Raw genomic sequence first — 11,679 nt, 5'->3', positions numbered from 1 at the left:
TACAGACTATTCATTTGCAGATAGATAGATAGAGGATAGATTTTTATGTTTATTTTATTTTTTATTTTATTATTATTTTTACCTTATGTATTATCTTAATGTTTTAAATGTTTTTTGACTCTAATTTATTTCCTTCTTTCTTCCCTGTTACATTTGTTAACTTTGTGAAGCACATTAAGTTGCACCTGTGTATGAAATGCGCTGTATAAATAAACTTGCCTTGCCTAGATAGATAAACAAATAAATAAATACATTAATACATAGACATACAGTACATTGGCCCAAGTGTGGCTTTTAATCACAAGTGTGCTTTTAACCCATTAATGCCTGATGTTGCGTTGTGCAACATTGGCCCTGGCGCCTGGAGCTGCATCACGCAACATTCAGGCTCATGAGATTTGAGACAACTTTATTAAAAATCTCTGTTTGTTTGAGATGAATAAACACATTCTAATGAAAGATGAAGGTCTTAGCGCTTAATTGCAAGTTAGTGCATATTTGTATGTGCTTCGGAAGCTGAGATATTTAGGTTTTTATAGGCTGAGGGCAGCTTTTCTCAAAAAGGGTTCAGGCATTCAGCACCCTTTTTTGAAGTTGCATTAGGCGTCAATGGGTTAATCATCTCATGTTGAGTTTGCAGATAGCCTGATGTTCAAACTCGGATCTGGAACATATACAACAGAGTTGCAGATACAGCTTAAGCTATGTACACACACATACATCGCTGCACTAGCTTTTGGCTTGCTCGCCTACTCGCCACTCTCTAATGGAACGTTTACTGAAAGTTCCCGCGGCTTAAACTGCCAATGTGCAGGCTTGAAGTACCAAACTCTGCATTCCAATTGGTTACTTGGCTCGCTCAAAATTAAAATATTTCCAACTCGGGATCCGCCCACATCGCAGCGCTTGTACAGTACTCGCCTACTCGTCTCGCTGGAACACATTGACATTCTATTGACTTCATTCGCTGAGCGAGTAACTAGCAGCGATGTGTGTGAACCAAGCTTAAGACCTGGATCTGGAATTTGGAAAATAGTGTTGCAGAATACTACTAAAGCCGGATCTGGATTCTAGTTAAAAGAGTTGGAGATACTATTAAAATCTGAACCTGGAATCCTTCTTTGATATGATTTACCATTTTTAAAAGGAGAGAGATGAGAGAGCGCTGCCAGAGAATCGTATATAAGAGGGAGATAAAGCAGGCAAGTTATTTTCCGGTATCCACTTTACGTCGGGTGAACGCCCCTTTAGGAGACCTTCGATTAGGAGACCTTCGGAATCTTGAGGTTGAGAATACAAGGAGGGGGGACAACGCCCCCTTAGGAGACCGAATTTTGAGCACACGCTTTTGCATTGATTGGGCGTGTTTCGATTCCTCTTATTATATATCCAACCTCTTTGGCGCTGCCTTGGGTCTCAATCAAGTGTTGTGCAGGTGCTCTTCAAGGGAAAAGGGGCATCAGAATCTTCAAAGTCAAAATGCATCGGTACGTGTGGTAAAAATAAAAAATCAATAGCAGTGTAACCTCGGAACCCTCCTTGACTCTGATGATTTAACATTCATTTGTGAAAGGTAACATTTGTGAAGGGGCTGCATGATTTCTGAAAATAAACTTGAAAAAATATTACACACTGCAGCTTTAACCTGGTGTACTACTGGGCCTGGTTCTTGGCCCCTTCATCTTCTGTAGTATGGGGCACCTAAGTCACGCCCTCTACTTCCTGGTTCATGGGGCAGGGGGAGTCTAAAAATAATTACTGGGCTTGAAAATTAGTGTTTTTTTGGCACCAATCCAAACCTTGGACCTCCACCTATGCACCACAAATCCAAAAATCACTCATTTTCAAGCCCAGTAATCATTTTTTGACTCCCTCTGCCCCATGAACCAGGAAGTAGAGGGCGTGACTTAGGTGCCCCATTGAGAGGAAAACAGAAATAACAGACTGAGACAGAAGTCACGGGTGAAAATACATTTTTATTGTCAAAAAGACAAGGATTGACTTCCTTTAACAGGAATTGCATTTTTTTTTAAAAATCATGAAAAAAAATAAAAATATAAAATAAAAATTTACTGCAACGGCACTGTAACCAATAAAGGTTCATTTAAAGGCAACAAAAGGTGTTTGGAGAAAAAAAAAAACATTAGATAACTCTACATTGAACAGTTTGGCCATGTCCCATTGATGTGGAATATATGCCATAAAAAAACAAATAAACAAAAAATAAACTAAACAAAAAAACAAGGTGCCCTTGGACACGGAGCATTCTAATCTCTGCCATGACGCAGCATGTTGACCTCACACAGTGCAGCGTCCAATCAGAACAAAGCTCCGCCCAGTGGAACAGAGCCCCTTGGCCAATCAAAACCCAGTCCAGGGTAGTGGAATGGGGGCATTACGGCCAATCCGACTGGACAAGGATCGACAAGCAGTTTGATGGCGATTGACTAAAAAGTTGTACATTCAAACCGACATGGCTACAAATGGACCCCGTTAATCTCAATCATATCCTTGTCCCGCGTTAACATTCAAAAGAAAAAGGAGTTTATTTTCATCCTTTGTTTGCAGATTCACAAACGAATATACTGTATTTAAAGTGGCAAAGAGTTGCGTTAAAAACCAGCTTTTTTGTTGTGCACCAAGGTGCTTAGTAGCCAGTAAAAACATACTAAACTCGTAACTTTATTGCCAATTCAGTTGTATACAAATGTTTTAAAATGTATCATCATGTAGGAAATAAAATTGTGTAATTTCTCATCAAATTGTTGCAATTAGCCAAAGGATATTTTGTGTCAAAAGGTTTAAAACAACGTTTGAAGCCCCCGGGGGCGGGTTGTGGCTCGGAGATACGTTTTCCTTTTTTTCATACAAAATGACCGCCGTCACTTTAACTCCATCTTCTCCACAAATCTCTAAACTTTAAATTCAACTTTACACACACTCACACACACACACACACCTGATGCTCTGTGAATGTACTTTAAGGGCGAGCATCCCACACACACACACACACACACAGACACACACACACGCCCAACATCCACTCATCCATCACTCGACATACCCAGATGCGCGTCGTCAACATGGATAATAATCACCGACAAACACTGTATAGATATTGGTAGGAGCTGTATAGAAATATAAAAAGGCTAGAAAAGACACTAGACTGCCACTCTGTTAGGAGTGACGTGTTTCACAATAGGCCACTCGGTTAGGAGTGGCTGGATTACATTCAGGTACTTTAGTGTGCAAGTGCGTGGTACCGTCCAACCCATCTACTAACTACCATCAATCAGAATCAGTAATAAAATAAAACAAACCAAAAAAATAGTCCTCTGAACCCTCAACATCAAAATAATAATAAAAAATATATTTTTTAAAAAGTCCTCTTAACCGCTTCCAATTTCACTTTTAATCCCTTACAAATGAATATGAAAAAAAAGACCAACTTTATTTCTAAGCCCGTCCAGCGTTTCACATTTTATCTCCCTACAACCCTCCACCCTCCACCGTTACACCTTCCGTATAAAAATAATAATAAAAAAAGTAACTGAAACCTTCTACTGCAGTTCCCCCTCATCTCCCACCCAGCAAAAAAAATAAAAACAGTAGCGTAGATTTCAAAGCGTGGAGTCCAGTCTCACCCCTGTCCAGTCTCACCCCCCCCACCCCCCGATCCATCTCTTATCAGAACCCTCAAAGTGTCTGTACAGTCCAGTCCAGTATGACCCAGTCCAGTTTTGACCCAATTCAGTTCACCTTTGACCCCACCCCAGTCCAGTTTCTGTGGAAAATGTCCAGTCTTGGCTCAGTGTCAGTAGGCCACCCCAGCCCAACCCAACCCATCAGAACCCCAACCGTTCAGAACCCCAAAGCAAGCATCAGTCCAGTTCTAGTTCCGGTTCCGGAGTTCCTCAGTACTCTTCCACGATGGTTCCCGCGGGCGACGAGGAGTACAGCTTCCTCTTGATGAGGCGGAACCCTGGCGAGAGCTTGAGGGCGTGTCTGTAGAACCCGGGAGCGAAACATGCGGCGCCGATCAGGAGCACGTCCCTCAGGCTTGGCCACCCGCCGCCATCTTGCTTAAACACCAGCGTGAGTTCAAAGGTCGGGGTCACGCTCGCGTCGCACACGATGCGCTCTAACCGCTTGCACGCCCCTCCGCCACCCCCGACGATGCCGTTCTTTTTCTCCGCGCTCCCAGCCGCCGACTCGAGTTGAACGTGCAGGACACACCCCCTGAGGCCACATGGTTCGGAGGCGGCCAATCGGAGGGCGTCGCGGGCCATGCGTCTCGTCAGGGTCTCGGGTACGAGCACCTCGGCGCAGTGCAGAGTGGAGCGCTTGGCGCGGGCCAGACACTGCTCCAGCAGGAGGGCCAGCTGCTTACACGCCGAGCTCTCTAGCGACTCCTCTGGCTGGGAGTGGGAGTGCAGCCTGGAGGACGAGGAGGTGGAAGAGGAGGAGGAGGTGAGGAGAGAGGAGGTGCCCGCAGGGGGGTCGGCCAGGCAACGCTCCCAGAAATCCAGCTCTGTAGAGGAGAGAAGAAGGAGAGGAGAGGACGAGGGGAGAGAGGAGAGGAGAGGAGAGAAGGAGAGGAGAGGAGAGGAGGGCAGGAGAGAGGAGAGGGGAGAGGAGAGGGGAGAGGAGGGCAGGAGAGGAGGTGGAGAGAAGAGAGGTGTGGCGCAGAGAGAGAGAGAGAGAGAGAGAGAGTGAAAGGAGGTGGAGAGGAAAGAATAGAGAGAGAAGGAGGAGGAAGGAGAAGACGAAATGAGGAATTAGAGGAGGAGTGAGAAAGAAAGAAGCAGAGTAGGAAGCAAGAGATGAGCAAGAGGGAGGGAGAAGGCGATACAGAGGAGAAGAGTTGGAGAGAAAGGGGGTGTGGCAGGAGAAGAGAGAGAGAGAGAGAGAGAGAGAGAGAGAGAGAGAGAGAGAGAGAGAGAGAGACAGAGAGACAGAGAGAGAGAGAAAGGAGCGAGGAGAGGGCAAGAGAAGGTGTGAAAAATGAAGGGACCATGAGACGAGGAGAGAAAGCGGAGGAGATGAGATAAACAAGTAGAGCGGGATGAGGAGGAGGAGAGAAAAAGGAGATGGAGATAAAGTAGAGAGGGATGAGGAGGAGGAAAAGAGGAGGAGGGGGGGTGAAGAAGAGCAGGAGATAAACAAGTAGAGAGGGATGAGGAAGAGGAGGAAGGAAAGAGAAGAAATGCGCATAGAGGGCGAACAAAGAAAAGGCAAGGAGGAGTGAGAGAATCAGAGGGGGACAGAATGGAGGAGAGAGAGAAATGAAGGGAAAAGAAGAAACAGAGGGAAGAGGAGAGGAGGGGAAGAGAGAGAGAGAGAGACAAAGGAGTGCAGTAGATTAGAAAGAGTGACCCTGAACACACACACACACACACACACACACACACACACACACACACACACACAGAGAGAGAGAGAGCGCTGTACATGCAGGCTAGAAAAATACATAAAATTAAATAAATAAATAAAAAAACTGCATGCATACAGTCATGGGCAATTTATCAAAAAAAACGGCAGAGCACAGAACAGGGGCCTACAAAAATGTGCTTTGCAATATAGATCCTAATTTTTGCTATGCAATGTGAGATCTATAGCTTATTTCACACTGGTCATGTTTGCATATGTCCAACAAAATTAGCAGGTAACCCTCCTGAGATCCCAAAATGCTGATGCGACGTAATGTTGAGTTTCACCTTATTGTTACAGAGTCTGCAAATGTTAATGCCCATCAGGCAGTTCTCTGTTAAAGCAGATTATTGCTCAGAGTCTGCAAATGTTATAATGTCTAACCAGTCCGGCATATGGATCAATTTCTTTTCACAGTTCTCTGTCACAATAAAATGTTGATGTATAATGCAAAACATTGCTAGAAGTAGCGCTGCAAAATGTGACCTATAAGCCGATCTCTCATTTCATCCTTGTCCTGTTTGCATGTTTAAAAAAAAAAAAAATGTTTTGCAGAGAACCCTCATGAATGCCAGAAAATGCTGATGTGACCTAAATGCTGGGTCACTGCATTCTATTGCTTATTTAGTGCTTATTTGCCCCCTCAATTCAGTTCTGCCCTCATCATGTTGTTTTTCTAGGCTGCAGAGACGCATAGAAAGAAAAAGGGGGTGTGTACCAGCAGAGGAGAGGAGAAGAGAAGAGGAGAGGAGCTGAATAAGGATGACTTCATCTTTTTGCTCGCCTGCTCCCCCCTCCCTTCTCCTCTCCTCTCCTTGTCAAGCGGCTCTGCGGTAAGGCTACCGTTCTGGTAAACAACATCCACACTGCCCCATTCACTGCATAGCAGCCTACAAAAGAACCTAGAAGGGGCATTTGCAAACCGCTCTCCGCGATTCATGCAATATTGTCATTGTCAAACACGCATTAAAAAAACGATAAAAAGAGAGAAAGAAGCAGCACAATAATATGGTTGCTAGCAAGCCCACAAAGGAGCCTAGGAGTCATTTGCAAACGCGATTCATGCAATGATGTCATTGTCAACCGCACATTAAAAACGCCAAAAACAAGAAACAGCACAATGACATGACAATAAGTCACTGACTTACCATCTTCGATGTAGTTGTGGTCGTATCGACGGTCGTAGTTTTCCGCTGATGTACATTCCGAGGTCTTGTTTTTCAGTGTGCTTGTTGCAACCATGGTCGTTAGTTTTTAAATATAAAGTGCTGCAGACAAAACAAATTGAGAGATAAGTTATTAGACTGTTGCAAATGGACAAGATCACACTGTTGCAAATGGACAAGATCACACTAAGTAAGTAAGCCGTTGGTGAAATGTGATTTCTGTGGTGTGGAGTCCGCAACTACGAACTAGGTTAACTGCTGACTGAGGTTTGAACGTTTGCCAAACATTTGAAACAAGACAAAAGCAAACTGAAGCAAAGTCAACAGGACAACTGAGAAAAAGTTCTCATCCGTTAATCAGATATCAACGCTGGAAAAACAAACTGAACACGAAAACAAAAGTCCAGATCTAGCTGGCTATCTCTAAGTAGTTTGAATGAAAGAAGCAAAGCAGTCTCTATGGAGCTAGCTTCGTTGGCGAACGATTCTAATTCAAGAACATGCCAGAATGAATGAAAGCGGCCTTACCTTAATAAGTTCCGTTAGAGTACAAAATAAGTTAATGTTAGAATGATTTCAGATAAATAAGTTCCCAATCGTAGCCTTCACTCACACACGTTTCCCCAGACACACTCACAAGCAAAATCCTCACACACTACTGAAACAGCGTGGCTTGCACCGCCCCGTCTAAATAGCCTTGGTGCTGAACAGCTGACTGCAGAAGGTCAGCCAATCAGAGAGCCGTTTACATTTTGGAACGTACTTCTTTTGCCAAGCAACCCGCGAGTGACTGAATCGAGGATTGTGATTGGTCGTCGGCGAAACTTCGCCAGCCAATGGAAAGCCAGACATGTGTTGTTACCATCATCTTGTTTGCCTCTCTCAAGCAGCAGTTATTGAAAACACTTTTTTTACAGGTTTATAGGAATACCGCTCTCCTTAACCTGTAGGCCTATGAAATAAATAATATTAATAGTAGCAACAGGTCACCTTGACACGCCACTAACGGGTTTATTTGAGATAAACACTGATTCAAACCTTGGCTATACACAAAATAAAACCCAAAAAAACTGTTTGGCAGCTAGGCAACATTGAAAATGTGTTAGTTCAATTCATATCAGTCTCTATCGATTTTATTAGGCTATGTGTAGGCCTACGCACACGCACACACACACACACACACACACACACACACACACACACACACACACACACACACACACACATACACACACACAACACAACACAGAGGTAAGCCAGCCCGGCTCAATGTTGAATATTTACACGCTGTAAAGCCATGTAAGTCAGGAGTGCACTCTGGGATTCATAGCCTACCAGAATGTGAAGAAGCCATATGGATACTTTGGCTTTGGATAGGAACACCTCTCTCTCTCTCTCTCTCTCTCTCTCTCTCTCTCTCTCTCTCTCTCATAGAACTATGGACACTTTGGCTTTGGAGAGGAACCTCTTTCTCTCTGTGTGTGTGGCCACTGAGAGATTTGACCGGGCCCAGGACAAAGTCATCTGAAAGGGCCCCCTCTCCTGCAATATAACAGGGTCCTACCCCCCCCCCCCTTCTCTCTCTCTCTCTCTCTCTCTCTCTCTCTCTCTCTCTCTCTCTCTCTCTCTCTGGCCACTGAGAGATTTGACCGGGCCCAGGACAAAAGTCATCTGAAAGGGCCCCCTCTCCTGCAATATAACAGGGTCTTAATCCCCCCCACCCCTCGTGTGTGAGAGAGATTTATGACTAATTGTCACCACCACATGTGCCAGCCACATACCAGAGTTATTCATAGAAGGCCAATGGCATCTGAGGCCTTACTGTAGGTATAAGGTGTGTGTGTGTGTGTGTGTGTGTGTGTGTGTGTGTGTGTGTGTGCATCTGAGGCCTTACTGTAGGTATAAGGTAGTGTGCGTGCGTGCGTGCGTGTGTGTGTGTGTGTGTGTGTGTGTGTGTGTGTGTGTGTGTGTGTGTGTGTGTGTGTGTGCGCGCGTGCACATCTGAGGGGTGAGGTATAAGGTAGCTTACACTCTATGGATGTGTGAGTGTTCACGACAGGTTGGTTAGTGTGATCAACAGATCAGACTGATGCAATGATAAGTAAGGTTGGGACATTTTCATTCCGTATGTTACCTTCATCGGTTTTAGTCTCGGTTTTGGGGCCGCGTACAGCCAATTTGAGCTTTTTATTCATTAATTTATTTTTTCAGCCCATTTTGTGACAGGACAGTCGAGGCAGACAGGAAGCAAGTGGGGAGAGAGAGAGACGGGGAAGGGTCAGCAAAGGACCCTGGCCAAAGTCGAACCCGGGTCACCGGTGTAGCAGTGCAGTGCCCTACCACTTGAGCCACGGCGGGGCCAGGGCGTAATTGCGGAACACAGACAATTTCTGCTTCACATTTCAATCATTTCGAGGTGGATGTCACCCGGTAGATCAGGAGCACTGTCTGTAAATGGCGAGCAAAAAAAAAAGGCAAATTTGTTCTCAAGTATTGAAAACCTGAAATCTCAGACACTTGTAGGAACTTTATAATGGGTTAGAGGTTTACTTTTGTGTCATTATTACATGTTTTTTTCCCTTCACCACATCTGAGGCTGTATTAAATCATCTGGCAAGCCGCATCCGGCCTTATGTTAGGCCTACCTGTTAAATTGAAGGAGAGGATTGTGCACATCCCAGGGAAAGGCCAACTGTACTGCCCAACAATAAAAAACACTGTATGCACGATATGTCCCGTTATCATTTTCAAATCCTGCCCTCTGTTCCATTATAGTGTCATTCCCTGTTGTCATTCCTCCCTGTCATTCAATTCTCATGTATTGCATCCTTGCTAAAAATCGGTTTATGTTTGTTAGCTGATTCTAAAATCAAATGCCATGCAGTGGACTAAAGGCAAGCTATAACTTCTGAATGCTGGTCTTCCTGAAAGCCATGCTGTAATAGGGTTTTTCAGAAATCTTTATGACACGTTATACCTCACTGATTAGTCCAACACCAACTGAAAATCTGCTCTAAGATCATTGGGCTGTCCATAGCAAAACTATTCCAGGAAACTCACAACAGAAGTATACTACAACTGGCCACTTGCATCTCTACCGACATCACACACACTCATTTACCATCAAGCAGGCGCTTAAACATGCCTTCATACATCAATCAATCATTCTGTTGAATCAGTTAAGACTGTATCACTATTGTCACTCCACAATGTAATGGTAATGTTTCCAAGTTACGTGGGTTAGGCTATATGTATTGTATGAATGTACGCATGTATGTTTGTCTGTCCTCTGTCTGCTTTTGTCAATCAGTGCTTATGCATGTGGAGCCTGATACATGTGCAATAGTCTCGTGATGTTATGTGCATGTTGCTAAGGGATGCAAAATGACTATCAGTGCAAACTGACAATAAAGTCTGATCATATCGTATCGTATGGTATTGTATTAACATAGCAGCTGGCAACATTTAAAATCGAGGACCGTCGTGTCACATTAGAATGTGTTCGTTCATCTCTAACCTACCCACATTTCCAATGAAAAACTCAGTACTCAAGAGTCTGAGTGCAGCATCTATGCGTGCGTATACAGTACATGCAGTTCAGTATCCCGAATATGATCGAGATATTAAGTATCCCGAATTTGCGTTTGAGCATATAAACACGTCAGAAACCGGGATACTGCCTCATGTAAACACCTCACGTAAACACCCATAGAACGCTGTCGCTGGTATCTAGGCTACACGCATTTGAAGAGAATTCTACAACGGCCAAGAATGTTGACTGGGATATTACGTTTTGTGCTCATATAAACACCTTGACAGACCTTTTTAATATTTATTTTTCTTCAAAATGCTACTATTACCATGTCAGAACGCTATAAAGGACTTTTTAGGAAAAGCACAAAAGCACAACAATACCTCTTAATGTATGTCCTCTACAAGTCTTCTGTTGTCCAGTCTTGCACTTTAAATGTCTGTACGAGCACTGTCTATGTCCATACTGTCTTAAGTCCATGTATAAGTACTGTCTATGTCTATACTGTCTATGTCCTTACCTAGATTTAGTCTATGTCTGTATGGGAAAGCAAGAAATGTAATTTCAAATTCTTTGTATGACCAGTGCATGTAAAGAAATTGACAATAAAGCCTACTTGACTTGACTTGACTTGACTTGACTTGACTTGACTTATCCCGAATATGACCATAACCAGGATATGCCTCATATTCGGTATACTGAACTGCATGTATAAGCACTCAATGTCTCTCCAGGCGCCCACTGTGGGTCAAACAGCATACGCAGCAACAGGCTTGAAATGGGTGAAGCCAGTCAGCTATAACTATTAAAATGGGTTAAGCCAGTCAGCTATAACTATTAAAATGGGTTAAGCCAGTCAGCTATAACTATTAAAATGGGTTAAGCTAGTCAGCTATAACTATTAAAATGGGTTAAGCCAGTAGTCAGCTATAACTATTAAAATGGGTTAAGCCAGTCAGCTATAACTATTAAAATGGGTTAAGCCAGTCAGCTATAACTACTAAAATGGGTTAAGCCAGTCAGCTATAACTACTAAAATGGGTTAAGCCAGTCAGCTATAACTATTAAAATGGGTTAAGCCAGTCAGCTATAACTAGCTATAACTATTAAAATGGGTTAAGCCAGTCAGCTATAACTATTAAAATGGGTTACGCTAGTCAGCTATAACTATTAAAATGGGTTAAGCCAGTCAGCTATAACTATTAAAATGGGTGAAGCCAGTCAGCTATAACTATTAAAATGGGTTAAGCCAGTCAGCTATAACTATTAAAATGGGTTAAGCCAGTCAGCTATAACTACTAAAATGGGTTAAGCCAGTCAGCTATAACTATTAAAATGGGTTAAGCCAGTCAGCTATAACTATTAAAATGGGTTAAGCCAGTCAGCTATAACTATTAAAATGGGTTAAGCCAGTCAGCTATAACTATTAAAATGGGTTAAGCCAGTCAGCTATTTGTCTCATGAGTCAGGACACTTCTGTACTCTGGCCCATTATCCACATCTCACCCTCGCCTCTCTTTCTCTCTCTCTCTCTCTTTCTCTCTCTCTCTC

At 43.5% G+C, this 11,679-nt stretch overlaps 1 protein-coding gene across 1 annotated transcript; it reads right to left on the bottom strand.

Annotated features, from left to right (window-relative positions):
- Positions 1–1,956: 1,956 nt before the first annotated feature.
- LOC134437254 (DNA damage-inducible transcript 4-like protein) lies at positions 1,957–7,273 on the bottom strand. Its single transcript, XM_063186751.1, has 3 exons — positions 7,125–7,273; positions 6,579–6,698; positions 1,957–4,531 (listed from the first exon to the last, which is right to left on the bottom strand). The coding sequence occupies exons 2-3, from the start codon at positions 6,670–6,672 to the stop codon at positions 3,915–3,917; spliced, it is 711 nt and encodes a 236-aa protein (XP_063042821.1). The 5' UTR covers positions 6,673–6,698; positions 7,125–7,273; the 3' UTR covers positions 1,957–3,914.
- Between the last annotated feature and the right edge of the window lie 4,406 nt (positions 7,274–11,679).

The sequence above is a fragment of the Engraulis encrasicolus genome, chromosome 21, assembly GCF_034702125.1.
Source record: "Engraulis encrasicolus isolate BLACKSEA-1 chromosome 21, IST_EnEncr_1.0, whole genome shotgun sequence".
NCBI lineage: Eukaryota > Metazoa > Chordata > Actinopteri > Clupeiformes > Engraulidae > Engraulis > Engraulis encrasicolus.
The sequence above is the reverse complement of the archived record's forward strand: the minus strand, read 5'-3'. Positions and strand labels throughout refer to the sequence as shown.

Coding starts and splice junctions, on each gene's coding strand:
- LOC134437254 (XM_063186751.1), bottom strand. CDS start 6,672: ATGGTTGCAACAAGCACACTGAAAAACAAGACCTCGGAATGTACATCA. Junction 4,532..6,578: donor CCACAACTACATCGAAGATG/GTAAGTCAGTGA, acceptor TCTCCTCTACAG/AGCTGGATTTCTGGGAGCGT.